This window comes from Vombatus ursinus, unplaced genomic scaffold (assembly GCF_900497805.2).
Source record: "Vombatus ursinus unplaced genomic scaffold, bare-nosed wombat genome assembly UNPS02014775.1, whole genome shotgun sequence".
NCBI classification, from domain to species: Eukaryota; Metazoa; Chordata; class Mammalia; order Diprotodontia; family Vombatidae; genus Vombatus; species Vombatus ursinus.
Window position 1 is genome coordinate 18062694 of NW_020954553.1, and position 27385 is coordinate 18090078.

General features: G+C 43.7%; 3 protein-coding genes across 4 annotated transcripts in view; 2 read left to right on the forward strand and 1 right to left on the reverse strand.

The window, feature by feature from the left end:
* Positions 1 to 6953: 6953 nt before the first annotated feature.
* TIMM10B (translocase of inner mitochondrial membrane 10B) lies at positions 6954 to 8625 on the reverse strand. The gene is made up of 3 exons (XM_027864787.1): positions 8551 to 8625; positions 7768 to 7863; positions 6954 to 7630 (listed from the first exon to the last, which is right to left on the reverse strand). The coding sequence occupies exons 1-3, from the start codon at positions 8602 to 8604 to the stop codon at positions 7433 to 7435; spliced, it is 348 nt and encodes a 115-aa protein (XP_027720588.1). The 5' UTR covers positions 8605 to 8625; the 3' UTR covers positions 6954 to 7432.
* Positions 8626 to 8810: 185 nt separating this feature from the next.
* On the forward strand, positions 8811 to 12462 carry ARFIP2 (ADP ribosylation factor interacting protein 2). Of its 2 annotated transcripts, XM_027864729.1 has the most exons (8): positions 8811 to 8917; positions 9353 to 9453; positions 9939 to 10035; positions 10161 to 10279; positions 10522 to 10743; positions 10836 to 10993; positions 11111 to 11285; positions 11380 to 12462. In XM_027864729.1, the coding sequence occupies exons 2-8, from the start codon at positions 9355 to 9357 to the stop codon at positions 11533 to 11535; spliced, it is 1026 nt and encodes a 341-aa protein (XP_027720530.1). In that variant the 5' UTR covers positions 8811 to 8917; positions 9353 to 9354; the 3' UTR covers positions 11536 to 12462. The 2 variants fall into 2 exon arrangements, with proteins under 2 accessions (XP_027720530.1, XP_027720531.1); XM_027864730.1 differs by lacking the exons at positions 8811 to 8917; positions 9353 to 9453; positions 10161 to 10279 and having other exon boundaries at positions 9976 to 10035.
* Positions 12463 to 22109: 9647 nt separating this feature from the next.
* TRIM3 (tripartite motif containing 3) overlaps positions 22110 to 27385 on the forward strand; it is a 36421-nt gene continuing 31145 nt past the window's right edge. Inside the window, exon 1 of the mRNA XM_027864707.1 lies at positions 22110 to 22130. The gene's annotated coding sequence lies outside the window, so the exon portion shown is untranslated. The remainder of the gene's footprint in view (positions 22131 to 27385) is intronic.

Sequence of the window (27385 nt, forward strand, 5' to 3'; positions counted from 1 at the left end):
AGGATCCTCTTGACTCAGTTTCCTATTATACTATTTCCTTTCTAAACAGGAAAATTTCCCACGTGGTTAATTCTGAGCCTGACTTTTGATACTCTGTGAATAAACGTGGAACTTTGCTACATAACTGGCTGTTGAATATGACTCATGCCTGGAACCAAACAGAGCTAAGGGGGTTTTTCCCCTTTTGTGGCTTATGTCAGAACGATCCTTGAAAGGACAATGTTGATATCATTGTAACCAGTTCCCTCCCTTTTCTTTTCGTAGCAAATTTCTATAATCAGGGCATGTGAAGAGAGGAAATTTTATTGTTGCAATAATATACCTATTAATAAATAGATTACTACTAAAACATTTTAGTTACTGTAATAGGATGCAAGTATGAAAGAGCTTACTATTTTTAATCTGTATTTGTGGTTAATTCCATATCCTATGCAACTAAGTAAGTGGGTTTTAAGACTTGTCATGCCATTGCTAATAGTTATATATACATGTATTAGATTAAGCCTTTGAAGTATCTCAGTCTTTCAGGATGAGATGAGGATATACATACACACATATATCCTCAAAAAATAGTGATAAGAGGATCAGCTAGGTGGCGCAGTGGATAGAGCACCAGCCCTGAAGTCAGAAGTACCTGAGTTCAAATCTGGCCTTAGACCAAACACTTGACACTTACTAGCTGTGTGACCTTGGGCAAGTCACTTAACCCCAACTGCCTAAGCAACAAAAAAAAAAAAATAGGGATAAGATAAAAATGTAAAAGTATTTTTAAAATTTAATGAAGTAGTAAGTTGTAACACTACTCTCTTTCCCTTCTGTGACTAAGAAGTGTTCATTGTTTGAGTCCACCTATAAGATAGTGGCCCAGACTTCTTTGGATAGCAAACCGGACATCCTTAAAGGATAGGTTGGTGATGTAAAGATATTAGGCCCAATTCTGTTATAGCAAGCTGCATCCCCCACGATTAGCAGAATTTCTTGAGGCAAGTATAAAATAGTGATTAGCAAGATATTGGGATGTTTCATTTGAGGATAGAAGAGGAATATAAAATAATTATGGTGCTGCACCATGAGTATGATTTGTACCACAGGAGGGAATTATTGAAATTTGTGTTGAATGACCCCATTGTTTACAGTCTTGCTTGTCTGCTGGTATGTGTCATCTAGTCTGTCATCTAGTCTGGGAGAGGAGGCATGTACTTTGATCCCATCCCCTTGTCCTTTGCATTACCTCTAGTCAGCAGTAGCCACCTGAGCTTTCCTCCTATCCCCTTTAATCTCATTTCCCTGTGATGAGTAATGAGAGAAGAGTGGAGACACAATGGCCTATCCCACTGTTGGAAATGTATACCTATCAGGGTTGTCTTGCTCTCATTACAAAAAGGTGTCCTTATAGTAGAGGGCAGTTTGAAATCATTGCCTGGCTGCATTCACCACTTTTGCTATGGGTGCTTCAATAAACTCCTTTAAATTTTCTGTTCTTGGGTTTGCTTCATTATTGAGGGCAAGGCCCAAACAAAGATTTCCCTTTAACAGTACCATTCTGCATTGGCAGTTTACTCATCTGAAGTTCCCTCTATCAATGACCTGAGGTTCAGTTCCTATTACTATGTCTATTATTACTTCATCTCCCTCTCACCATCTCAAAGCTGGAATTTTACAGTAACCAGCTGAATTTGTTTACCTAATTTTTCCCCTCTTCTTCTTTCATTCCTTATTCAAAGCTGCACAAGCTACCACCAGATTAATGTTCCTCAAGAGCGACTCTGATTACATTACTCCAAAATTCAACTTTTCTTTATCTTTGGAGGCACCCTACTCCTGGATCTCTCCTATATGTACCTTTTCTCCTCTGATACTGCCACTACCTTAGTGCAAGCCCTTATCACTTCACTCCTGGAAAACAGACTTTTAGTTAGTCTTCCTGCCTCAAGTCTCTCCCCACTGTAACCCATCCTCCATTCAGCTATCAAATTAATCTTCCTAAAGCAAGTCTGACCATGTCACCTTCCCCCCACTCACTCCATTCAATAAATTCCAGTGATTCCTTATCACCTTGAGGATCAAATAAAAAATCCTCTGTGTTCAAAACCCTTTATAACAGCCCCCCTCCCTCTTTCTAGTCTTCTTACATTTTACCCTCAACCAAATATTCTGCAATCTACTTGCACTCAGTCTCCTAACTCTGGACTGTTCACTAGCTGTCCCCCATACCTGGAATATTATCCCTCTGAGCCTCTGAGGCTGAGTTACAACAAAGTATAGATCGACTCTCTGATGCTTGTGCTAATTTTGTCCTGACAATTAATACCAAGAAAATTGAGGTTCTCCACCAGCCAGCACCCCATCATCCATACATGGAACCACTGATTATAGCAATGGAGAAATTCTGAATGTTGTGGGTAAGTTCACTCTTACCTTGGCAGTATACTTTTCAAGGATGTACACATTTGATAATGAAGTTGACACACTCATTGCCAGAGCTAGCTCAGTGTTTGGGAGGCTCTGAAAGAATGTGTGGGAGAGACGAAGTATTAGGCTGACTACAAAACTGAAGCCATTGTGCTGACCTCATTGTTGTATGCCTGTGAAACTTGGACAGTCTACCAGCACCTTGCCAGGAAACTGAATCACTTCCATTTCAATTGTATCAGGAGAATCTGAAGATCACCTGGCAAGAGAAGGTACCAGACACTGAGGTCCTTTTTCAAGCTGAACTGCCAAGCATTCAAACTCTACTAGAGACAGTGCAACTCCAATGAGCTGGCCATTGTTGTTCAAATGGCAAAGGTATGTTTGCCTAAAAGACTGTTTTATGGAGAACTCATACAAGGTAGGCATTCACATGGTGTTCAGAAGAAGCCGTACAAGGATGCTCCCAAGGTCTCTCTAAAGAACTTTGGTATTGATTGTGAGACATAGAAGACACTGGCACAGGACTGTCTCACATGGTGTGCCTGCATCAAAGTCGTGCTCTATGAGCAAAGTAGAATTACAGTAACTCAAAAGAAACATGAGATGCAAAGATTTAGAGACATCTCCCTCTCAAATGGTCATACAGACTATTTGTGCCTGACCTATTGTAGAGCCTTCTGAGTTCCTATTGGTATGATCAGCCACAGCAGGACACACTGTGTACTGATCCTGAATGTGATTTTGGTTTTCTTTGAGCATGAAGGACAAACGACGAGAAGTGTTTAATAAATGCTTGTTGACTTTTTACAAATAGATTTTTATTGATAGCTTTTCCTTTTACATCGCCTAGATTTATCCCCAAATCACTCTCAATCCCTGCTCTTAGAAAGTTATCCATTATAACAATTTTTTTTTTTTTGGTGAGGCAATTGGGGTTAAGTGACTTGCCCAGAGTCATACAGCTAGTGTTATGTATCTGAGGCCGTATTGGAACTTGGGTCCTCCTGACTCCAGTGCCAGTGCTCTTTCCAGTGCACCACCTAGCTGCCCCCTGTTATAACAATTTTTAAAAGAAAAAATCAGCAAAATTAGTCAACACATTGAAAAAGATCTGATGATAGATGCAGTGTTCCACACACTCATGGACCTCTCCTTTGAGACCTTCCAATCCACTCACCTAAAACCTATGCATCAGTTTATGCCCACTTTTTTTATCTTCTATTAAATTCTAAATTAGAGTGGTTACTTCTCCCAAAAGTTCCCAACATTTCTGCTTGAGGAACAAGTTCCTTCTTCCTGGTCATAATGAAGTCCAAAATAATAGTTTCCATTGTTGCTTACTGCCATTGGAAGAATGTAATTATCATTATAGCAACCCAAGAACTTAGCAGATGTTCTGCTCATAAGATAGTCAGATAATAGAAATCCTCCATTATTACTAGGCCATTCCTTCATGCCATGTAAAGAATGGCTCCAGAAGCTGGCCCACTGCCTTGCAGGAAATAGGCACTTATCATTTGTTGAAATGTATTTCTCAAATTGTTCATCTTCTGGCCAGATTCCTAAAAAAGACTTTCCACTCTCCTCCAACCTGATTTTCTAGGTGCCCCATAATCTGCCTCTTTTCTAGGTTTCAATGTACTTCTTAACATATCCCCTCTAGTTCTGACAAGATACTCTACTGGTCACTTCCTTGAACCTTATCTCAGTGATTCCTCTACATCATGCCTTGACAAACTATGGCCCACGGACCAAATGCAGCCCCGGCCTGTTTTTGTATAGCCCATGGCATAGTTTTATTGTTTCTTAAAATGTAAAAACCATTCTTAGCTTGCTGGTTATTCAAAAATTGACTGGATTTGGCCCTTGTGCCAATTTGCCAACTCCCATTTTAAACCACAACCATGAGTGCCCTCCATTTTGTCCACCCATCCATGCTTGTCATTCTTTCCACACCCTACTCAAATTTTTCTACACTGAGGAGTCTTCCCTAATGACCCCCTCCCTTCTCCCAGACTTGTGATATACTTAGGGGCGATTGGGTGGTTGTAAATGATTCAAAGAGTCTTTATTGAGCTCTTAATACAAGTTTAATTTCATGCTGAGTTATAGAATAAGAAATACATAAACAATACATTCAACAATGGTTTAAACACCCAATATGTGCTTTGCAAGGCACTGTGCTAGGCAATCATGAAATAAGAATGAAGACAGGGTCCTTGAATTCAGAGAGCTCTACAGTAGAAAAGACATGTATGCACACAAGGGTAATAGTTCATGCCCTGTTTTAAATTATAAACTTCAATACTTCCTAATGAAGAAGCAACCCAAATATGGAGATTTCTAAATAAAACTCTACAGTTTTAAAGTATCTGCATCTTGATTAAAAAGAAAAATAGAAAATATATTTATTTTGTTCTGAATGTACTTCCAAAGCTTCATTGCCTTTTAGTCAATGTTCTTATTCTGACTTCTCTTTGTATATTTCATATCCACAATTTCTCCTATTCTTATTTGAGACGCGGTATGGCCTAGTGGAATCAACCTCTGAGTCTGAAGACCTGAATTTAAGATTTGCCTCTGACGTATACTGCCCGTGTGATCCTGAGCAAGCATGTCACTTAACCTTAGTGGCACTAAGACTGTAAGTTACAGAGAAAGTACTCATGTGTAATGGTAGAGGAAATTTTTGCATCCAGGAATTCCCCTCACCAATGAAATCCCAGCTCCACTACCTAACCTATTATAGTGTTGATGGTACCATAATACACCACTGATAGCTCATCAATAAGAGATATGGAGATAGTGACTAAACTTGTGATTTCACTGATAAAGGGAACTCCTGGATGAAGAAACTCCTTCCACCTAGGCTGGGACCTTCTCTGCAACTTAATGTCATAGACAACTGCTCAGCCACTGAGAGGTTTGGTAAATTGCCCAGGATTCCCCAGTCAATACATCTTAGAGGCAGGGTTTCCTAACAGAGGCCAGCTCTCTATTACGCCATGCTACTTTTCATCTTTAAATCATAATTTATGCAGCCATTCCCAAATGAGTTGTGTAACTTTCATCATAACCTTGTGAGGGAGGGTAGTGCAAGTATCATTATCTAGTTTTAAAGATAATGGTTCAAAAAGATTCAGTGAGACTTAACAATTGGCCACACAGCTAGTTAAAGACGAGAAGTGCAAACCCAAGTCTGGTGGTACAATGTAAAAGTACCAAGAAAGGGACAAAGGGCTGTATTTAAGACATCAACTGAAGGAAACAAAGAGTTTCTTGGTCATATTTATATTGGTTCTTAAGGAGTGGGTAAGGACATTCCCAGTAAAGGGGATGGCATGTGCAGAGTCTTAGAGCCAAGAAAACCTAAGGCATACCCCCCACATGGCTATGGTATAGGTTCAAGTGAAGAGAAGCAATGAAGACAAGGCTAGGAGGATAGGTTGGGGACAAATCATGGAGGGTTTTGAATACCAGGTTGGTTGAACTTTAATCAGCAAATAATGGGGAGCCATGAAATATTTTGCAAGTAGGGCCAGTTTGACATTAGCAGCCTTAATTATCATTTAGTAAGATTATTTTGATGGTTATGTAGATGGATTAACAAGGTAAGAAAGTATAGAAAGATCATTTAGGAGGCTGACATCACAGACTAGGAGAAAGGTGATGAGAGCCTTAACTAGAGTGTTAGTATCAGAACTAGAGATGGGGTGGTTGCAAGAGATAATGCATAAAGACAGACAAGCCTGAAAACTGATTGATTTGGCCTTGGGAAGGGAAAAACCAGTGAAAAAGGACTCAAGAGGCAAACCTCAATATCTAAAGGACAATAGTCGCAACTATAGAAACAGGGAAATTTTAAGTTAGGTCTGGGGAAAACATTAAGTTTAGTTTTGGCAATGTTCACTTTTAGGCGAAAGAGTATAAATGGGGGTGGGGGAAGGAGAAGATTATGCAATGCTTCAAAGGTCAAAGAGGAAGAAGGAGAAGGGACTAATTAGATTTGGCTATAAGACGGTCATTTGTAACCACGGGAAAAATGTTTCAGTATAGTGCTGGGGCACAGATTTCAGAGCATCAAAGATTGTGTTGAGAAAGTGGAATGTTGAGAAAGTTTAGTATAGACCTAGAAGTTTGGCAGTGAAAACAGAGAACAACAGCTGAAAACAGTAGCAGAGTCCAGGGAAAGATTTTGTTTTTTAGGATAAGAAGATTAAGGATCAGAGAAGCAAGGGAGAAAATGTTTGTGTGGGAAGGAAGACAAAGAAGAGGGATGATAGCTGAATCAAAGTAGAAGAGAGGTCAGGGAATAGAATTTAAAATATAGGTAGAGGGATTTAGCAAGGAAATTAGTCACTAAGAAACAAACAAAAGATGCCTAAGGAAGCTTCTCTGACAGTTTGAGGCTTCCTAAATCCAATATCCAATACTTTGAGACAGTATCTTTCTCTCTATCCTAGACCCCTGTCCAGGAGAGTGATAAGAAATCTCAACCAATCCCCACCCTGCTCCCCCTAAAGCAAGCACACACAATCCATGGAAACTTATAAGGACTTTACTGCTGACAGGCAGGGTCAGATAAGGGGAAAGGTATAGAGTTAGGAATGTTTCCAGACTCATGGAAATGCCATCCCTGGGTTTCAGTGACAGGGGGTCAGAAAGGTTGCCATGAACTAATAATTTCCTCTCTTGCCTTCTAACCCTTCTGAGGATTCAGGCAGTCTTCTCTTTCTGTTCAGTTACATCTGGTTCTAGCCACTTGTACTATTTCCTTTGGAATTTGAAGGGTATCCCTGGCCCACTCTCCCTCTGCCTGGCCAACCCTTGTGGGAGATAGTGGGCACCTGGTGTGATGACATAAGGGCATTTGGTAGCAAACAGCAGAGGTAGGACTGACACAGGATAGCTCCAGAATGCCCCCTAGGTAGCCCAAGTCACACTATACACTTTCCAGATATCAGAAAGCCCTATATTTGAGCTTTCCATCCCAAGGTGGTAGGTGAACAGGAATCCCTTAGCTTCCTGGGCTTGGAGCACCATGCTGGCCAGCCCTGGGACTTGATGGAGATCCAGTTGTCTCTGCCAGTGCCGCAGTGGCCTCATAGTCTGCCATGCGCCGCTGTACCAGGGCAGGCATCAGCTGTACATAGGCAGCCATTAGGCGATGATTGGAGTGGACTAGCTTTCCTGCACAGCTGTCCAGGCAAGCCTCCTAGAAGGGGGGAAGAAGGGTGGTGTCAGTCTCCCTCCTTCCCATGAGTAAACAACCTTCCCTTCCACAGTTACAGTTTCCCTCTTCAGTCCAGAGGTGCACTCTCCACCTCCCTGCAGAGAACACCTCTTACACACCTCTTCTGCATCCAGGGCTCGATGGTGCAAGCTGGGCACACAGCGTTGGAAACAGAGTTCTGTCATCCGGTTGTACACCAACAAGAAGTCCCGAAGCTGGGGGCAAAGAGAAGAGCTCAGAGTAAGAGGAGTGATGAGGTCCCTGGGGAGAGAGACCCTCTACGGAAGAGGCTTAGATAATCAGAACTGGAAGTGACATTAAATATTACATCGTTAACTTTTATAGAACAGGCTGAGGGGGACAAGTGACCTGCCTGGGGTTAAAAAAAGTGAATCAATCAGAGAACCAGAACAAGAGCCCAAGTCTTTCGCCTCCAAACCCAGAGCTCTTTCTAAAGCATTGATAAGGATAAGCCTGAGGAAGGGGCCTGAGGCTGCAGAGAAGGCTTTTGTGCAGATACACGAATGTGAGCGCGCGAGAGCAGACGAGCCCCGCGGGCACCTCCTTCCCCATCCAGCTTCAGACACGAGAGGGAGAAGTCCAGAGCATTCAGGGTCCCTGCCCTTTAAACATTCTCCCGAAGGATCCCCTTGTCCGTCCTGGGCCATCCAGACCTCTCCATTTCAACTTCAGACTGCTTCCAGCCCCACGATCCCGGGACTAAGGATGCACCAAAGGGCGCATGCTCCGAAGTCGGCCGCACAGCCTGACCTCTCTTAACACACCGGGTCTCTCCCTTCCCTTTGTCCCAGACCGTGTGTGGCTCCTGAGGCTCCGGCAGCCCGCGGGGTAGGAGCTAGGGATCCGCCGGGCCAAAGAGAACCGTTCGCCTCCCGACTCACGTTTCTCAGCTGCTGCTGTTGCTGCTGCACCTGCTGCTGCTGCTGTGACTCCATGGCCCCACCGGGCGCAGACCCCTCACGTCACTTCCGAAACCGCACACAGCTTTCGTCCACCTACGGCGCTGTGCGGCGTGTCCCGGCTCGTGGCGTCACTTCCGCCCTAGCGGTGGGCAACGCGGCTGCCTTCATTTGCCAGGCGGGGAACGTCATTTCCGCCGTGTCCCTGACCTGCTGCGAGGAGCGCGAAGGGAACCGGAGCCCGAGGTCCCAGGACGGCCCCGGGCCCGGCGCCCCGAGGGCAGGGCAGGGACAGGCGAGGCCGCCGGGAGAGAGGAAAGGAAGCAAAGGGAGCGTGGCCCAGCCAGAGGTGGGGGAGGTGGGCGACACACACCTGAGCCGGGGGGGGGGGGGGGAGGGAGGAGGAAAGCATACACCTGAGTCAATGGGGGGGAAGGAGGGTTCAGCTGCGTCCCCCTGAGCTCAGTGAAGAAGGGGACTCAGCTGAGCCCTGGGGAGAGGGAGGAGAGGGGCACCCAGCTAAACCCAGGGTTCAAGGGGGGAGGAGGAGCACTCACCTGAGCCCAGGACGGAGGAGGGGCACCCACCTGAGACAGATGGGGGGAGGAGGGGCATCCAGTTTGGCCAAGGGGAGAGGAGGGACACCTACTCAAATCCAGGGCAGAATGCTCCTGAAGGATGAATGCACCTGCACCTGAGTCCTGTGAGGAACACCTGGGTCAGTGGGAAACACAATAAGTTTTCTAAGAATAGATGTCCTTACCCCAACTTTTGCTTCCCCCAGCCATGACTGACGGGATCCTGGGGAAAGCGGCCACCATGGAGATCCCCATCCACGGCAATGGCGAGGCTGGACGGCTTCCTGAAGACGATGGGCTTGAGCAGGTGGGTGTCTGTTTGCTTCAAGCATCCCACTGTTCTCATATCCCTGGTACAGTTAACCGTGTTCTGACCTCCTTACCCAAGAGCCCCTAAACTTCTTTCTGTTCTCTGACTTACTTACTCTGTGTTCCATTAATATCCTCACTACTCTTGAATTTCCTGGTGCCCCCATACCATGCCTTGATCTCCCTAAACCTCATATTCATGATCATACCATCTCTGGATTCCCCATAATGCTCTAATACGCCTTTGAATACCCAAACTCCCAACCCATCCTCTAACCTCTCTTGTCCCTGAACTTCTAACTATACCTTAGCCTTGCCAAGTCTTTGACCTCCCAATCCCCCTTTCTGCCACCCTAAAGTTACTCCAAACTAGATTAACTTTCTATCCCCTGAATTTTCTAAACTTCCCCTGAGGAACTCCATTCTTCATCTCTGTGTCTCTTCCTAAATATTACCCCTTCTCCACTTCCACTTGGCTTGCAGGACCTGCAGCAGGTGATGGTGTCTGGACCAAATCTCAATGAGACGAGCATTGTGTCAGGAGGCTATGGGGGCTCAGCTGATGGTCTTATCCCCACAGGTATGAGGCAGAGGGCCTGGGGAATTATTGGGGGTTAATATCTGAGGAATTATCGGGTAGAGGGACAAAGGAGGGGGTAGAGATGGAAATGGTTATCATGCAGATCACAGAATTTTGTCCTTTAGGGCCTGGCCGTCAGCAGCCCCACAGTGCAACCCCTGCCGGCCCTGGTGACGAGGTGGCCCGGGGCATTGCTGGGGAGAAGTTTGACATTGTAAAGAAGTGGGGCATCAACACCTACAAGGTGGGGCTTGTGTCCCCTCAGCCCTCTGTCCCATGGGTTCTCCCATATCCTACCTCCTGTTAATACCCTCCCTCTTCCCGTGGTCCCGAATCCCATCCCATCCCTTCCTTCAACCCTGCCCTTGCTCATCCAGGGGCTCATAGTCACTGAAGCTTGGGAGGGGGGCCAAGTGTTTCCATTTTCTGGGGGTCTCTTGTCTATGGGAGGGCCCTCTGACTGCCTGGGACCTGGGGCCTGCTCAGTGTACAAAGCAGCTGCTGTCCGAGCGATTTGGCCGGGGATCACGCACTGTGGACCTAGAGTTGGAGCTGCAGATTGAGCTGCTACGGGACACAAAGCGCAAGTATGAGAGTATTCTTCAGTTGGGCCGGGCACTCACTGCTCACCTCTATAGCCTGCTGCAGACTCAGCATGCCCTGGGTGATGCCTTCGCTGACCTCAGCCAGAAGTCCCCTGAGCTCCAGGTGTGTGCACCTACCTCCCTTCCACTTTGAGGGCAACAGGGGGCCAGTGGCAAGACGTGACCTCTGGGCCCCTATGTTCATCCAACCCACAGGAGGAATTTGGTTATAATGCAGAGACACAGAAGTTGCTGTGTAAGAATGGGGAGACCCTGTTGGGGGCTGTCAACTTCTTTGTGTCCAGCATCAACACCCTGGTCACCAAAACCATGGAAGACACTCTTATGACTGTCAAGCAATATGAGGCTGCCAGGTAGGACTGCATGAGCCAGAAAGCTATAGTGCGGAGTGAGTAAGGGGCTCAAGGTCAGGAGACCTTAAGCCTTACTTCCCATGTTTTATTCATACATGACTCTCTCCATTCCCCCAGACTGGAATATGATGCATACCGCACAGACTTAGAGGAACTGAGCTTGGGTCCACGGGATGCTGGGACCCTGGGCCGACTTGAAAGTGCCCAGGCCACATTCCAGACACATCGTGAGAAGTATGAGAAACTTCGTGGGGACGTGGCTATCAAGCTCAAATTTCTGGAGGAGAACAAGGTGCTAAACCATCCCCCTCACCCCTACCCCCTAACTCCTCTCAATGTTTTTCTCTTCCCACCTCCTCCCAACTGACCCCCATCCATGCCCCCAGATCAAGGTGATGCACAAACAGCTGCTGCTTTTCCACAATGCCGTGTCCGCTTACTTCGCTGGGAACCAGCAACAACTTGAGCAGACCCTGCAGCAGTTCAACATCAAGCTTCGGCCCCCAGGCTCTGAGAAACCCTCCTGGCTAGAGGAGCAGTGAGATGGCCTGGCCTGGCCCTCCACTCCCAAGAAGCACTCCTGACTACAGGAGCAGTGAGGCCTTCCCCCTTGGATTGGCCCCTGTCCCCAAGAAGTCCTCCTAACTGGAGGATCAGTGAACCTCCTCCCTAAGAAGGGCTGAGGGGAGCAGGAATAAGTGCCCTCCTTTCCAACAAGCCCACTAGGGGAGCAGAGAGAAGCATTTTTTGGTGGGGAAGAGATTGGGACAGGGAAAGCAGGAATGTACACTTCCCCTTTCCCCTCATCCTTCTTTGCCCAGGATCTCCCTCCTAGGACCTTAGCTTCTTGTGGGTGGTAAAGGGAAGCACACCCCAAGAGAGGGGACCAGGTAGGGCAACTACTGGGCCAGGTGCAGCAGTACTTAGTTCTGATGCCTAAGGCCCTGCTCCTCTGTCAGCTAGTTTGGCCTCACTTTCCAGATCTTTTCCCACTACCCCTCAGTCAATGGTTGTTTTCCCTAAGGGCCCTCTTCCCAACCAATGGCATTATTCCCAGGGTTCTCCCTTAAGCCAATGGTATCACTCCTGGGTCTTTCCCTTGGCCGATAGCAGGTCTCCTGGGACCCTACCCTGAGCTGGCATCACTCGGGGATCCTTTAGCCAATGACATTGCCCTCAGTGTCCTCCCCCTCCACTCCCTCCATTACTGTTGGTGGGTGGGGGAGAGGGGAGGGTCTTAGGACCAAAGGGTAGCAGACTGGGGAGGTATGGGGCAAGGACTAGGGTTGCCGTGCTGTCTGTCCCAGCATCTGCCTGTCTCTTTCTATGCCCTGGAGCCAGGGTGGTGTTTCTCCTAATTTAATTGTGGGTGGGACTCTGGGGTGCCTGTCCAGTCTGTAGAAACTGTCACACCAGCCCTAGGGTGGCCTGGGAGCCTGGGACCAGAAATAAACCTTTCATAAAACCTGGCCCGGGCCTGTTTGTTGGGGGTAAGGGGTTTGGGAGGATGATGCATAGAGCACAGGCTTCCTGATACAAATCTTCATAAATGTAAATTCCTCTAGGTTTGGGTGTGAGCTTATTGCAGTTACACTCTAGAGGACTCCGTCCTTCCACTAATGCAATCCCTAGGCATTGTGGACCCAAGCTTCCTTTGGTTATACTCAGATCCAGGGATGATACCCAGTCTCTTCACATTCTAACTGCCACCGCCACTACTTGTTTCTCCTTGGAAATTGTTATCTTCAGCCCAGCCGTGCTTCTGGCTTCTCCCCATTCTCTTCTGTTGCCTCTGACACCAGCACAAGAAAAGGCCCTTTGGGGCTTCCAAAGGGAAACTTGTTAGTGACTCCAGGGAAACAGACAGATGGGAAAAGTTCACGTTGCAAACTGAATCAAAGTAATGCAGATCCATTGTGGATTAGAGTTCTAAACCTAACTTCCTGCTTCTTGGTGCTTTCCTTTTGGTGTTTCTGTGCTCCTCCATCTAAGCCTTATATTAACTTATCTAAATGACACCTGCTGCTCTCCCCTTCTGTTCAGAACTAGGAGGGGGAAAGATAGAATTGGTTCACTAGGTGTCACAAGCAAGTCACATAGATCAGGGGGCAGCAGTCAATGTCATTGGCATCACAAACCAGATAGCTTGTTTTCTCCAGTCACCCTAGTTTCTTAGACTTTGCCAAGTCATAATCTCTCTCAATTTAAAGCAAACAATAATGTTTATTTTTTAATATTCCCTCCCCCATGAGTCAGTAAAATGCCTTGAGCAGTTCCTGGATTGTACTGCAATTGATAGATCTGTGAATACCTTGTATAAGTATTTTGAATTGCAGTTTCTACACCAACTTTATTATAATTAAGGATTTGAATTCTTTAAGGTAATAAACATAATTAGAACCGTGTTTCCTAATGAATTATATTTTAAAGAATCAAGAACTCTTAAACACTTAGAGGAGCCCTAGGTATCTAATCTAGTTTATTGGCCTAAAGATTAGTCATGAAGGGTCATTGTGCTGCACTGGGGTTTAAAGCAAATAACCAGCCAGTTTCAGAAGTAAGTGTATCTGCTTCAGTCCCTGGGATTTCCTCCCTTCCCCTCCCTCCCATTAGCTGTGGTCAGATTTATCACAAAGGGACACTTAGGTTCTCCAGTTTGTAGTGTCAGCCTATCCACACTACTGCAGGTAGTACATAGTGACACTGAGTTTCATAGGCTGGCTTTTTGAACTGCTTATACACTTATTCGAGCTATATCCCCAGAGATAGATGTGCCCTTAAACAATGTGAGTGTTAGGTAGAAATTCATAGAGTAGCATTTTAAATTTGGAAGAGACAAGGTATGAACTACTCCAGCTTCTTCGTGCAGATGTCTTAGGACATCTCATCCAGTCTCATCATCTAAATTATAAAAGGACTACCAAGATTGAGTTGTGTGAGACATCCTCCACAAATGACTTTCTAGCTTCCACTTATAACCAATGACAAAGAACCCACCAGCTCCAAAAGCAACTTGTTTCTTTGGGTCATTCCAGGAGATCTTAGGTTGAACCCAAGTCTGCCTTCCTATAGTTTCCATCTGTTGGTCCTACTTCTGTGTCTAGCATCATGCTTAGTAAATAATCCTCTCCTATGTGACAATCTTTCAAATAATTGTGGACAGCAACACAACTTCTGTCATCTCTAGGCTAGACATACCTAATACAGTCAACTAGTGCTCACTTAGAGTTAAGTCTCTTTGCTACTCTGTCTGCCTTGATGGATGTATTCATGCTTGGCAATGTCTTTTATACAATATAGTACCAAGAGCTGGACAACTCCAGGTATGTTCTGGCTAGGACAGAACGGATTGGTATTGTCGCCATCTTCACTGCTGACACTGTAATCACCTAATACAGCTTCAGTTTTTTGAAGCAGCATACTGCTGACACATTGAGTTCATCAGAACCCCTGTTTTTATACGTGAAATATTTCTAGCCACATCCTTCCCCACCTGTACTTGGGCAACTAAATTTTTCAACTCAAATTCTAGACTTTACATTTATCCCTTTTAAATTTTATATTGTCAGCGGTAGAATGAGATCTTTTAAAATCTTATCATTTGAACTCTGAGTGTAGATTGAAGCACATTTCCCCCTCACTTTGTTTTTCTTGCTTTTTTTCCTCACAACACAGGTAATTTAGAAACATGTTTTGCATGACTTCATATGTATAATGGGTAGCATTTCTTGCCTTCTCAAGGGGTGGAAGGAGAGGGAAAATTTGGAACTGAAAAAAAAATTAAAATTCTATCATCCATATTCCTATTCTCAAGTTTCTGCCCTCTGCAATTTTGGTAAGCATGCCATAGTGCAGTTGAAAGAGTGCTGATCAGGCAGACCTGGGTGCAAATTCTGCCTCTGACATTCAGTGACTTTTTGACACTGGGCAAATGACTGTCCCTCTGAGCATCAGTCTTCTCATCTATGAGACAGAAATGATAGTACCTACCTCAGAGAGTTATTATGGAATCATCTGAAATAATATATGTTAAACATTTATAAAGCAAGCTGTTATTTTTAATACTCAGATAAAATTGAACAGAATTAAGCCCCAACAATCTTATGGCATTCCGTTAGAGACTCCTACACATCTTCAAAGGCAGCAGTTCAGCAATCACATTCAGTACCCTTTGGAGTAGTTCATCCCCGGCCAGGGCTTTGAACTCATTGGAGGCGACTAAATGCTCTCTTCATTTCCTTCAACCATTTCATTCTGTTGTTTGCAATGTTAATACTTCCCTCATTGATAGAGAATGCAAGCAATGTAGGATTGAGTAGTTTTGCCTTATCTCCATCATTTGTCATCTTTTCATCCATGCCAAGTAATGGTTCTAATCAGGAGTTTTTAATCTAGAGTTCATGGACCATGAGGTGGGGGTGGAAATCTAGGGATAAATTTCATTTAAAAAAATAATATTTTCTTTTTTCCCCAATTTCATGTAAAGACAATTTTTAATATATATGTATTTTTAATTTTGAGTTCCAGATTTTCTCCTTCCCTTGCGTGCCCCCTTTCTTAGATGGTAAGCAGTTTGATATAGGTTATACATATGCAGTCATGCAAAACATTTCCATATTAGTCATGTTGTAAAAGAAAAAACGGGGAAAAAAATTAAGTGAAAAATAGTATGCTTCAATTTGCATTCAGACTCCAGTTCTTTCTCTGCATGTGGATAAACATTTTTCATCATGAATCCTTTGGAATTGCCTTGGATCATTATTTTTCTGAAAATAAATAAGTCATTCACAGTTGATCATCGTACAATATTGCTGTTAATGTGTACAGTGTTCTAGTTCTGCTCACTTTACTTTGTATCAGTTTGCCTAAATCTTTCTAGGTTTTTCTGAAATCATCCTGCTTATCATTTCTTGTAGCACAGTGCTATTCCATTACAATTATATACCACAACTTGTTCAGCCATTCTCTACTTGATGGGCATCCTCTCAATTTCCAATTCTTTGCCACCACAAATAGAGCTGCTATAAATATTTTTGTACAAATAGGTTCTTTTTCCTTTTAAAAAAAAATCTCCTTGGGATATAAACCTAATAGTGGTATTGTTGGATCAGAGTGTATGCATATAGCCTTTTTGGGTATAGTTCCAAATTGCTTTCCAGACGGTTGGATCAGTTAACAACTCTACCAACAATGCATGGGTATCCCAATTTTCCCACATGGGGGTTGAATTTCAGGAGTCCATGAACTTGAATGTGGAAAAAAATACATCTTTATTTTCACTGACTTCTAAATGAAATTTAGCATTTCCTTAAAACTACGAATTTAAAAAAATTACACTTCATACCCCGCAAATTGAGAGGGGGTGGAGAAAAATAACAAAAGTCAATGTTGGAGGGGTTGTGGAAAGATAGGCATACTAATACATTGTTGAAGCTTTGAAGAAATTTGGAATCATGCAAATGAAGTGACTTAAATGCCCATACTTTTTGAACCAGAGACTCTTACTGGGCTTATATTTCAAGGAAGCCATCAGGAAGGAAAAAAAACCTCTATAAATTAGAAAATATTTATAGCAGCACTTTTTATGATAGTTAAGAATCGGAAACAAAGTAGATGCCCATCAATTGGGAAACAGCTAAACAAATTACAGTACATGAATGTAATGGAATAGTATTGTGCTGTAAGAAGTGATGTGCATTAATACAGAAAAGCATGGAAAGATCTGTATGAACTGATACAGAGTGAAGTAAACAGAGTCAAGAAAACAGTTTATACAGTAACTTCAACAATGTAAATGGGAATAATTAGACATCAAAAAATGTGTATAACATATATGTATATATAAAAATTGTAACAGGCAATTAGGATTTGAATGAAGAGATATGAGAAGATATCCCCAAACACTTTTGTGGAGGTGGTAGATCCACAGATGTTACATATTGTACATCTTTTTAGACTTTCCATGTATTAATCAATCATCAGTGTGCTTAATTTTTTTTTCCTCTCTTTAAAATAGTATTTGTTGTATGGGACGGCTCTCTGGGAAGAGGAGGGGGAGGAATACATGGGATACTATGGTGATATAAGAAACAGAATATATCAATAAAAACTAAAAAAACTAAAAACATTATTTTGAGAAGTCATCCATAGTTTTTAGCAAATGGCCAAAGGGGTCTGTGATCTTTCCCCTGATCTAAAAGAGCTAAAGAAAACCTATACCTTTAAAAAAAAAAAAGCAAGGAAACATTAATTTTAGCATCCATTGCAAATCTCATTTCACATTGAGCTTCAGCCCTTCCAAGACTATTCTTTTAAGACCTTATCACTCTTTTTTATTCATTGTTTTTCCTACCCTTAATTCCACTTCTACTATTTGCAGTCTGTTCAGACATCATACTCTTTAGGTCCTTCCTCTCTTTTCTCATTGAAATTAATTTCAGCTTCATCATCAAGATTTTGTTCATAGGATTATAGATTTAAAGTGGGGAAGGACCTCGAAAGTAATTTCGTCCAACTCCTTAATTTCACTGAGGAGGACACAGTCCTGAGAGGTAAAGGGGCTTGCTCAAAGTCACATCTACCAGTCTTTTCACTGTACTATATTTCCTTCTTGAGAGCCTCCAATCCCTCTTGAGCTTACTACCCCTTTAGAGTCTTGGGCTATGTGAACCTACTTAGCTTATTTTTTAATTCTTCGAAATTTCTTCTCCTAAAGCCTCAGCTACATATCGGACTACCTGGCATTCTCTTCCTCATCCACCATACATTCTAAGATGGTAATATCCACTACTACTCAAACTTACCTCCATTTCAACTTCAGTCAGGAGTCATTGTTTGGTCACACATCCTTACCTCTCCCAAACTTGAGTCTTTGAGACCCCTGGGCTAAAAGTTTTTGCCTGATGGCCTCTGAAAGGGAAAGTAGTGATGCCTCTTGACTTTCTTTGTGGTCTTCTCTGCATTTGACCACTCATTTCCTTTTGGAGTTATAAGTCTAATATTCTGATCAGGGAATCTTCTCAATTCAGCAGAGTCTTAAGCAGTTCCAGGGCTGCTGGATTGAGCTCCCCAGATAGGTTTATGCCTAAATTGTTTTGTATTGCCTAAATTTCCCCCATATCTCTCCACTCTTCTCTCCCAGAGAGCCATTCCATATAACAAAGAATTTTTTTTTAAAAGAGAGAAACTGAACAAAACATCAATATGTCAAAAAAAAATCTGACATATTCAATGTTCCATCCCTGTGGACATGCACAGTTCTATGTGTTTCATTTTAATTTTTTGAGGCAGTCAGGGTCACACAGCTAGTAAGTGTCTGAGGCTGGATTTGAACTCTGTTCCTCCTGACCCCAGGTCTGGTGCTATATCCACTGTGCCACGTAGCTGCCCCCATAGTTCTGTTTATATCTCTTCTTTAGGGCCAAGCATTTTCTTTGTAAATTTACAACTTTCATTTTTTATTGTTTTGTAGTTGTTCTTTCCCTTAGCATTGTTGTAGTCGTGTATATAGTTTTCTTTGTTCTACTTACTTCACTCTGCATCAATTCTAAGTCTTTCATGCTTCTTTGTATTTATCTTTTTTTTTTGGTCATTTCTTACAGAGCAATATTCCATTAAATTCATGTACCAAAATTTGTTCAACTATTCCCCAATCAGAAGGCATCTACTTTGTTTCCAATTCTTTGCTACTACAAAAAAGTCCCAGGTAGATCTCTAAAGCTCCGATTTAGGCCTCCAGTATCTGGTCTCTCTGAGAGCTTATAGAAAGTTGCTGTCTGTAATTTCTAGCCAAGCCTGAAAGGCTCCTATGAATTCTGCCTTTCCCCTTTCCCAGACTAGCCAGATCTAAGGACTTTCAGTCACAGTGCTTGCCAGTCCTTTCAAGGAGATTGTTCTGAGGTCATGACCACCTTCTATTGCATCTAAAACATATCCTAAGGCTATTGGTCTCATCACAAGTAAAAGATGAGGGAGATATGACTAGATGGTGATTTATCTGAAGATCCAAGATTTTTAATAGACTACAAGTCCCATATGAGTCAACAGGAAGCAAATATAGAAGCCAGGGATACAATTGTGATTTGGGACTGCACTAAGAAAAACATAAGTTCCAGAAATAAGGAAGTGATATTGTCCCACTGTTTTGTTCCCTGGCCAGACCACATCTGGAGTAATATGATTTGTACCACATTTTAAGGACATTGAAAATTTGGGAAAGTAAAGGAAGGTAACTAGGATGGCGAAATGTCTTGATTCTATGCTGCATGAAGATCAGTGAAACTAGGGATGTTTAGACTGGAGATAAGGGAGATATGATGGCTATTTACAAGTAATAGAAAGATTGTGGGAAGGATTACATTTGTTCTTTTTGGCCCCAGAAGGAAGAACCAGAAGCAATAGATAGAACTTGCAAAAACACAAATTTAAGCTTGATATCAATATTTTGAGTTATTCCAAAGTGTAATGACCTGCCTCAAGAGAGAGCAGGTTGCTTATCACTAGAGATCTTCAAGCAAAATCAGGATGAGCATTTGTTGTGTGCCTTGTAAAGGAGAATTCTTTTTTGATATGTATTGGACTAGATGGCCAATGAGTTTTCTTCCAACTCCAAGCATTCTGTGATCTATTCCTCTGTTTCCTACCTAATCATTCAATTATTAGGTATTTAGACATCTAAAAGATTTATCTACTGGTCTCTGATTCCTTCATTCCTTTCCTGGAAGATAAGATCCCATAGGGCTTTATTTTGTCTCCTGAATCACCAAACTTTATTCCTATACTCCACTCCTGAAGGAGAGATAGACCATTTACAGTCACCTGCTCCCTAAAACTGGCACCTTTTGGGTACAGACTGGGAATTCTTAACATTAAGAAGAAGAAAACTCCTTTGCCACTTTGACCATTCTAGTCAATCTAGAATGAGGCTGCGGGGTCTGAATTAGCCTGATCAGTTGTGAGCAGAAAAATTTCAAACTTAAAATGCTCCAGATTCTTACAATGATTCTATATTAGCATCTTTGGATTTCAATTTATTTCACTTCCTGTCTTTACTCTTAGGGCTACTGGTTCCCTCTCTGAGAAGTCTGTCATCTTCCTAGCTACTTCAGCCTATACCTCCTCCTCCTGTTGGAAGCCAGGTTCCCCATGACATACCTCCTGCTGTATTAGAATGTCTGACCCCCTTGCAGAATGATACAGCAGTCCTGGTCAGTTAAAGGGTCTCTGTGAAGAGACAGGAGTATTTTATGTCCAGAACTACTAAGTATCAAATTTTGGCAAGACCTACTAATAGGCAGCCTATTAGAAATGGAATGGAACTCTCCATTAAGAAATCTATATATTTGCTATATGTTCCCACAAAAACAGGAATACGTGAAACCCACACTCTCTGCCTATCAGGAAAATATTTTGAGATGATTTACCTCCATTTTTGTTAGACTTGATTAAAATCTGAGCACATGTCATTTCTACAGTTCCCCTTGTCTTACTGCCCTCTTATTCTCTCCTTAGTGTCTTCTAGATTTGCGACTATTGCCTTCAGAGAGCTAGATTTTCCCAGAAAAGGGACTATCTCACCTCATCCATCTCACCTGCTCAACAAACCAAGGCTACTCCTCTGAGCTTTCTCTTTGAAATGATCCTTTGGACCTCACTCTTCTTATCTTCCTATCTCTTGCTTAAGACTTTAGGGATCCTCTCCCAGAGTGCATCTGGAATCATTCCTGGGTCCTCACGTGGCTTTCCATCACCCACTTTATTTCATTTTGGTTAGAAGGTTTTCCCCTCGTAGTCCCAGGGGACTCACCATTAGCTTTCCTATTTTGTTGCCACTACCTGCTCTTCCACCTGAGATACTCTCCTGGAGCTACTGTAAAAAAGGATACAATCTCCCAACTCTTCTCTTCTTGTCCCTGAGCAAACAGACCCTTTGGAGAATTCAAAGTTACCAAAGTTTAAGAAGTCTTAAAAAGTCTCATGACCAGCATTCTCCCTGGTCTTCCTTAGAACATGGATGGAGTTGATTTCAGCACCCTTCACCTACTCCTCATGTCTCTGGTATCTTCTTGTGGATTTAGCCCCATTTAGTAACTCTCTTCCATACACTCCCTACCTCCTTCCTCTTAAATTTCCTTCTCCATTCATTGAAAAGGCTTCATCCTTAATCTCCCATCTCCCTCCCTTCCACCAGGGTGAGATTCTGTAGAGAGCAGGTAGGACATGCTGGTGGTGGGTGACTCAGGCAGGACTTACGTATTTACTTCTCAGAAGGAACTCCAGATGATAGATGTTGCTTCATGTAAGAAAGTTATCTGAGGCCAATCTCCCTACCGTCTACTCTTTGCTCCCCGCACAGCCATCACTCCCTGCCCTACAAACCCTCATTCCTTTCTTTAATCCCTCCTCCTCAACAACCCAGCAGGATGAACCTGCAGCATCTCTAGCACCTCCAACCTCCAGCTTTCCTACTCAAGGCCCCTCTCTCTCTCTGCCTCAGCCTCCCCTCCCTTTCACCCCATCTGGCCTAACAAAATTATTGTTGGCATCACAGCAGGTCTCTAGAGGTAGGGCTTGTGCTGTGAAATTATGAGTTTGAGAAGGGCATGACACTGCTGATGCTAATAACAATAATGACAACAGGAATAACAATATCACTTTATCTTTCTGTACTCTTACAGTTTACAAAGCACTTCCATTGTTTAATTGGATCCTCGCTCTGTGAGGTACATATGGAGGAATTTATTATTCCCATTTTACAGATGAAGAAACAGTCTTTGAAACACTTCCTTAAAGGCCTAAATCAGACAGCTTGTAAATGACAGTGCTGAGATCAGAATCCAGGTCTCCTGACTCCAGAGCCCTTTCTGCTATACCATGTGATGGATAGAGCTGGAATAATGATAAAGTTTTTAATTACTGTGAATTTATGGGACCTGGAGTGTCCTTTCCTGGAGCAATTAAGGGCTGGCTACAAACAAAACAGACCAGTACGCAGCTCCACCCCTGTGCCTGTTCCTCACCTCACCCTGCTTAGGCTACAAGCCAGAATAAGCTTTCAGGCTCCTGACAGGGTGGTTGGGATCAGCCCTGCTGCCAGGTGCAGCCGGATCCTCAGTGCCTCCTGGAACTTGCCTCCCAGGTAGGTACATTATTTACTGCCCTTTCACTCTGCAGCCACACTAGGCCTTTCTAATCCTGTAGTGCCACCCTGTCCTCAGAGATTTTCCCAGGTTCTGCCCCAGCCTCTATCAGGACGTGCCTTGGCCTTCTCAGATCTTTCCCTAGTCTCCTCAGATTCTACCGCCAACCTAGCCAAATCAGGTCTTGTCCTGGCCCTTTTAGATCATGCCCCAGTCCTGGTCCCCTAATGCTACTGTAGCTCTGGTCCCTCCAATTTTAGCCCAGCCCAAGTCCCTCATATTCTTCCCTAGCCCTGGCCTCAGCCTGGACCCCTCAGGTGCTAACCTAGTCCTGGGCCTGTCAGGTTCTGCTGCAGTCCTGGCCACCTCAGATGATGATGCCTCATATCCTATAGGTTCTGCCCCAATCTGGGCCCTCTCTGATCCTACCCTGGACCTGGCCCCTTCCAGTATTGCTCCCAACTCTGAACTACTCAGATCTTGCCTTGACCTTGCCCTTTCAGGCCCTAATCTGACACTGCCTTATGAATTTTCTTGTAGTCTCCAGGGCTTAGTACTGGGGTTGCTTAGCCCCTGCTCTGTCCTTCTTGGCCTGGTTATCCCAGGCTCTAGCCACTTAGTCACTAGCAATTTGTTAGAGCCCAATCCACCTTGGGCGAAGCTCAACTATACAAGGTTAAGTAGCCTAAGCGAGTTGGAAAGATGGTGCTTCAAGTCAGCCCTCTGGCTGCCCTTTCCCAAACCCCAAGGTTCTAGTCCTAGCTCTGACTCCACTGGAAGAGTGAGGTGGGGCCACACATGCAGAGGAGTCATAGGGATCACACGTACGACTTGCACTCTCAGGAATGGCACTCAGATATTGCCCACACCTAGAGTTGCATGCTCAGGAATCTCACAGATGTGGGAATGTGCATGAATACTGCCATGCCCAGGATGCAAATGAAACACTTTGGGTCCCACATGACAAGTTTTGCTTGCATTGGAGAGGTGTGTCCTGGAACAGTTGCTTCAGGGCGCTATATCTGGGCAAGCCACCAGGTGGTACTCAAAGCTTGAGTTCACTAGCTCACTTCAAACTGAGCATGTGCAAAAACCACACCATTATCTTGAGCTTTTCCCTTTATAACCCCTAGTACCCTAAATTCTGCATTCCTTTTAAAGGTTTGGTTTAATTCCCCCAAAACAAATCAAAACTCTCTTGGCTTTGTGTCCCTATGTCCCCTTGGATCCATAATCTTGTCCTATTATTAGAATAGACCCAAAAGAATTCGCTCATTTAGCAGAGGCTAAGTGCACTTAATTCAGTTAAAAATGAAAATAAAATAGAATACTGTGAAACTCTAAATAGGCTGAATTTAGTCATACCTAGTAAAGTTTGAATTTCCAACTCTGTCTTCTGTAACCTATTTCTGGGCATGGGTGGCCCCAAAGACCATTTTTTGAGGGATGCTTTCAAGCATTCTTAGTCTCAAAGATCATAGGAGGAGAAAAAGTCTAGTTTCACCACAATGGCCTCACACCATCTCACTGCTCCCACAAAAGTTATTGCTCCTGGCTGGCAGCCAGGCAAAACCTGCTATACAATAGTTCAGTAGGCTGTCCCTGGGGAAATAATCCCTCCAGGCTGCCCATGTAGCCAACTTCCTTCTCTAAATCTCCTCCCATTGTGTAATAGATGCACCTAGAATCCCAAGTGAGTCAACCACCAACACTGCTAACAGCTCTTAAAATGTCCTTCCAAAGATTAACCAGTGCATAGTTCCTGGCAACTTTAATAGCACTCCTGACAACCTTCCCATTGTATTTTCTCCTCTTTTAGGTGCCTAAGATAATATGGGGGGAAGGGAGGGAGAAAGTTTTAAGCTGTGAAGCAGAAATGTACTTGAGAAAAGGGTTACATACTTGCCCACAGGGGTCACACACAGAGAATCCTCGTGCACAGAGGTTGCACACAAGAATAGCATATAAAGTGATCATATACAAGGGTTGCTCACACCAAAATTATGCACAGGATCGCACACCTGAATTATACACAAATACACAGGGATCACACCACAATGACTTTTGCCACCAGTAGAAAGAGGGGATTGGGTCCCCTTTACAGCCCAGGGTCTAGGGCATGGGGGTGCTTGGAGTAGGCCCCTTTAAGCAGTATTTGAAACCTTGACCTCAGATGTTTCATGGAAGTTGTTGGGGCATCAGTAGTTGGTAGGGAGGGAACCATGGAGAGGTTGCCTTTCTATTGGCTATGGTCTCTGGCCTGTGGCTTATCCACCCTGGCTCTCTTGCTGGTTGCTTTCACCTTCCTCCTGCTTATTCTGATGTCTTTCTTCATCTTCTACTATTTTCCATTTTCTGCCTCGAGAGGGAATGCCATGGACCCACCGAGGGCCTTCACAAGGGGCATTCCCCAATGGGCAAGCAGCAGGCAAGTGGACCAGCAGACATTGCAGGAGCAGGCAGACTTTCCAGGGGATATATGGGTCAAATTAAGTAAGGATGACAGACTGATCAGAAATAGGCAGATCAGATTTGTCAGGAATAAGGAGACTGGATTTATCATTGATAGCTATATCAATTAAATCATGAGCAGACAGATCAACTAGGGACTACATGGTTCAAGCCAAGCGAACTAGGATAGACAGGTTGACTGCCTACATGACAGATGAACCAAACTAAGTAGGTACCAAGACTGATCAGGATACATGTGAACAAGGTTTACCAGAGGATACATGGACACAGTCAGTCAAAGATAGACTGACTAAAGACAGACATATTGGCCAGGGCCAAGCAGACCATACCAACTGAGGAGAGATAGTTTAACCACAGGACAAATGGGACCAAACTGACTGGAGAAAAACAATCTGACTAGAGGACAGATGAATCAAACCAACCAGATTGATATGGACTGACAAAGAGAAAAATGATCCAAACAAATGGGGACAGAGTGATTGACCAGGAGACAATGAAGACCTTACCATTGTGTGGACACAGACTGATGAGGAGACAGATAGACAAAGCCAAATAGCAACAAATGAATTGTCTAGGGATAAAAAGATCAAACCAGCTAGTGATGGTCTGTCCAGGGATCAGATGGTCCAAACTGACTAGAGATAACAGATTGACTAGTAATATGTGGACCAAACCATCTAGGGTCAGATTGACCAGGGGACAAATGTACCAAACTGATCAGAGACAAATGGACGAAATGAAAAAAAAAAAAAACACACAGATATTGACTAGAGGACAGAATAAACAGAAGACAGAAAGTTCCACAAGGGAGAGATTTCATGACCAAAACACAGAAACAGTAACTATAAGCCAACCAGAAGACAGATCAAACTGAAGAAGGAAATAGAACTACTAGGGACAGATAGATAGACTAGGGACAAAGAGGATTGACCAAAGAACAAAGAGGACCACTCAGGAAAAAAAAAAACAACTTTCAGAAGGGGTGACAGACTTGATGATAGACAGAAGCAGGGCCTGTGAGGACATATTGATTAATGAATTGAAGTCACATCATTTGGCCTTGTAGTGAGCAAGGCCCAAGACCTAGCAATTCACCCATTGGTCTACCCATGTCCCTGCCAAAGAAGCTGTAAATGTGGTGGCAATATCCTGGAATCTTAAGGTAGGGGAAAATGGGCTGGGAACAAGGAAAGAGGCTTTGAGGTTTTTGTAAGAGGAACATTGAGGAATCTGGAATGGCATTTATTTGTGGAGGAGGAACAATAGGGATCTATAGGGAGCATGGGGGAATGGGTCTCTGTGAACAGTACTGTTATGTGAGGAGAACAATAAGGTCATAGGAGTTCTTTTGGAGGGCAGAAGGAATCTATACCTTTAGGACAATGGGGGAATCTCTGTGGTGGACACAATGAGTTGTCTGTATGGTGGGGGCAGAATGAGGCCTGAGGAGTAATGGGAGGATAGAATCAGAATGTTAGTACTGGAAGGAGCCTTGGAGATCATCTAGTCTCTCCTTCATTTTATAGATGAGGAAACTGAGGCTCTCTTTAGGAGTAATGTTGGGTCAGCTTGTGAGAGATGGCCTGAGAGGTTGTATGTAGGGGTCAGATAGTATTATGGGTCAGTGGAGTATTGTGTATAAGGACAGTAGGACTCTGTGGGGGAGTCAGTAAATTGGGGAGAAGTGGGTATCTGCAGAGAAGGGAGCTGGAAGATGAAAAGACAGCAGAGGATTTGTTGTAGGGAGCTGGTATAGGAAAGACAGTAGATCTGGAGGGACATGATCTTATGAGTTTATCAGGGACAATGGAAGAGGTCTCTGTGGAAGGGTGGCTGGTGGTCATTGTCCTTCATGCTCAAAGAATGTCAAAATGACATCACTATGTCCGGGTCAAGGTACAGTGTGTCTGACTGTGGCTGATCAGACCAGTACAAGCTCAGAAGGTTCTACCACAGGTTGGGCACAAATACTCCATGTAAACATTTGGAGTGGAGATGTCTCTAAATTTGTGCACCTCATTTCTTTTGAGCTATTGCAGTTCTGCTTTGCTCATAGAGCACAGCAGCATCTCTGATGAGGGTACACCATACTGGGTGGTCCTGTGTCAGTGTCTCCTATGTCTCACAATCAATACCAAAGTTCTTCAGAAAGACCTTGAGAGTGTCCTTATATTACTTCTTCTGACTTCCATGTGAGCGCTTGCCTTGTGTGAATTCTCCATAAAATTGTCTTTTAGTAAATGTACATGTGCCATTTGAACTTCTGGCTCGAGGCACTGAGCCTATGACCTTCCTGGTACCTGAATTGGCTTGGCTCTAGGATCTGAGATCTGTCATGTCTCATCCCACATTGCTTGTCCTTCTACTCTTGCCACTACCTCCATTCCTGAGGCCCCAGAACAAGTGTCCACTTTCTGTTTTCCCCCACTGCTACCCGATCCCAACTACCAGAGTTCATTGTTCAGAGTTTATTTGATGCTTCATCATTTCAATGGATCTCTGATCTCTTCGATGCGGGTACTCCCTCTGAAGTTGCAAATGAAAAACTGTCCATGCCTTCTTGTCATCCTATGTAATCCTTGTCTGTGTTCTTTCTTAAATTCTCTATAGACCATCTATGAAATACCCTGGAGTCTTCCTCCAGTAATCCATGGGTATGAGTGCATAACTCTGGTCATCTTTCTGTTACCTCTCTGGCTCATTGTATGACTAAGATCTCTCTCTCTCTCTCTCTCTCTCTCTCTCTTATTATCGCCTGATTCCTGGATAATATATTTTATTA

What these genes read in the sequence shown, in the direction of transcription:
- TIMM10B (XM_027864787.1), bottom strand. Translation starts at nt 8,604, where the DNA reads ATGGAGTCACAGCAGCAGCAGCAGGTGCAGCAGCAACAGCAGCAGCTG. An exon ending in AACAGCAGCAGCTGAGAAAC is followed by an intron (nt 7,864 to 8,550) that starts GTGAGTCGGGAG and finishes CTTTGCCCCCAG; the next exon opens with CTTCGGGACTTCTTGTTGGT. An exon ending in GAGCCCTGGATGCAGAAGAG is followed by an intron (nt 7,631 to 7,767) that starts GTGTGTAAGAGG and finishes CCCCCCTTCTAG; the next exon opens with GAGGCTTGCCTGGACAGCTG.
- ARFIP2 (XM_027864729.1), top strand. Translation starts at nt 9,355, where the DNA reads ATGACTGACGGGATCCTGGGGAAAGCGGCCACCATGGAGATCCCCATC. An exon ending in TGATGGTCTTATCCCCACAG is followed by an intron (nt 10,036 to 10,160) that starts GTATGAGGCAGA and finishes TTTGTCCTTTAG; the next exon opens with GGCCTGGCCGTCAGCAGCCC. An exon ending in AGAAGTCCCCTGAGCTCCAG is followed by an intron (nt 10,744 to 10,835) that starts GTGTGTGCACCT and finishes TCCAACCCACAG; the next exon opens with GAGGAATTTGGTTATAATGC.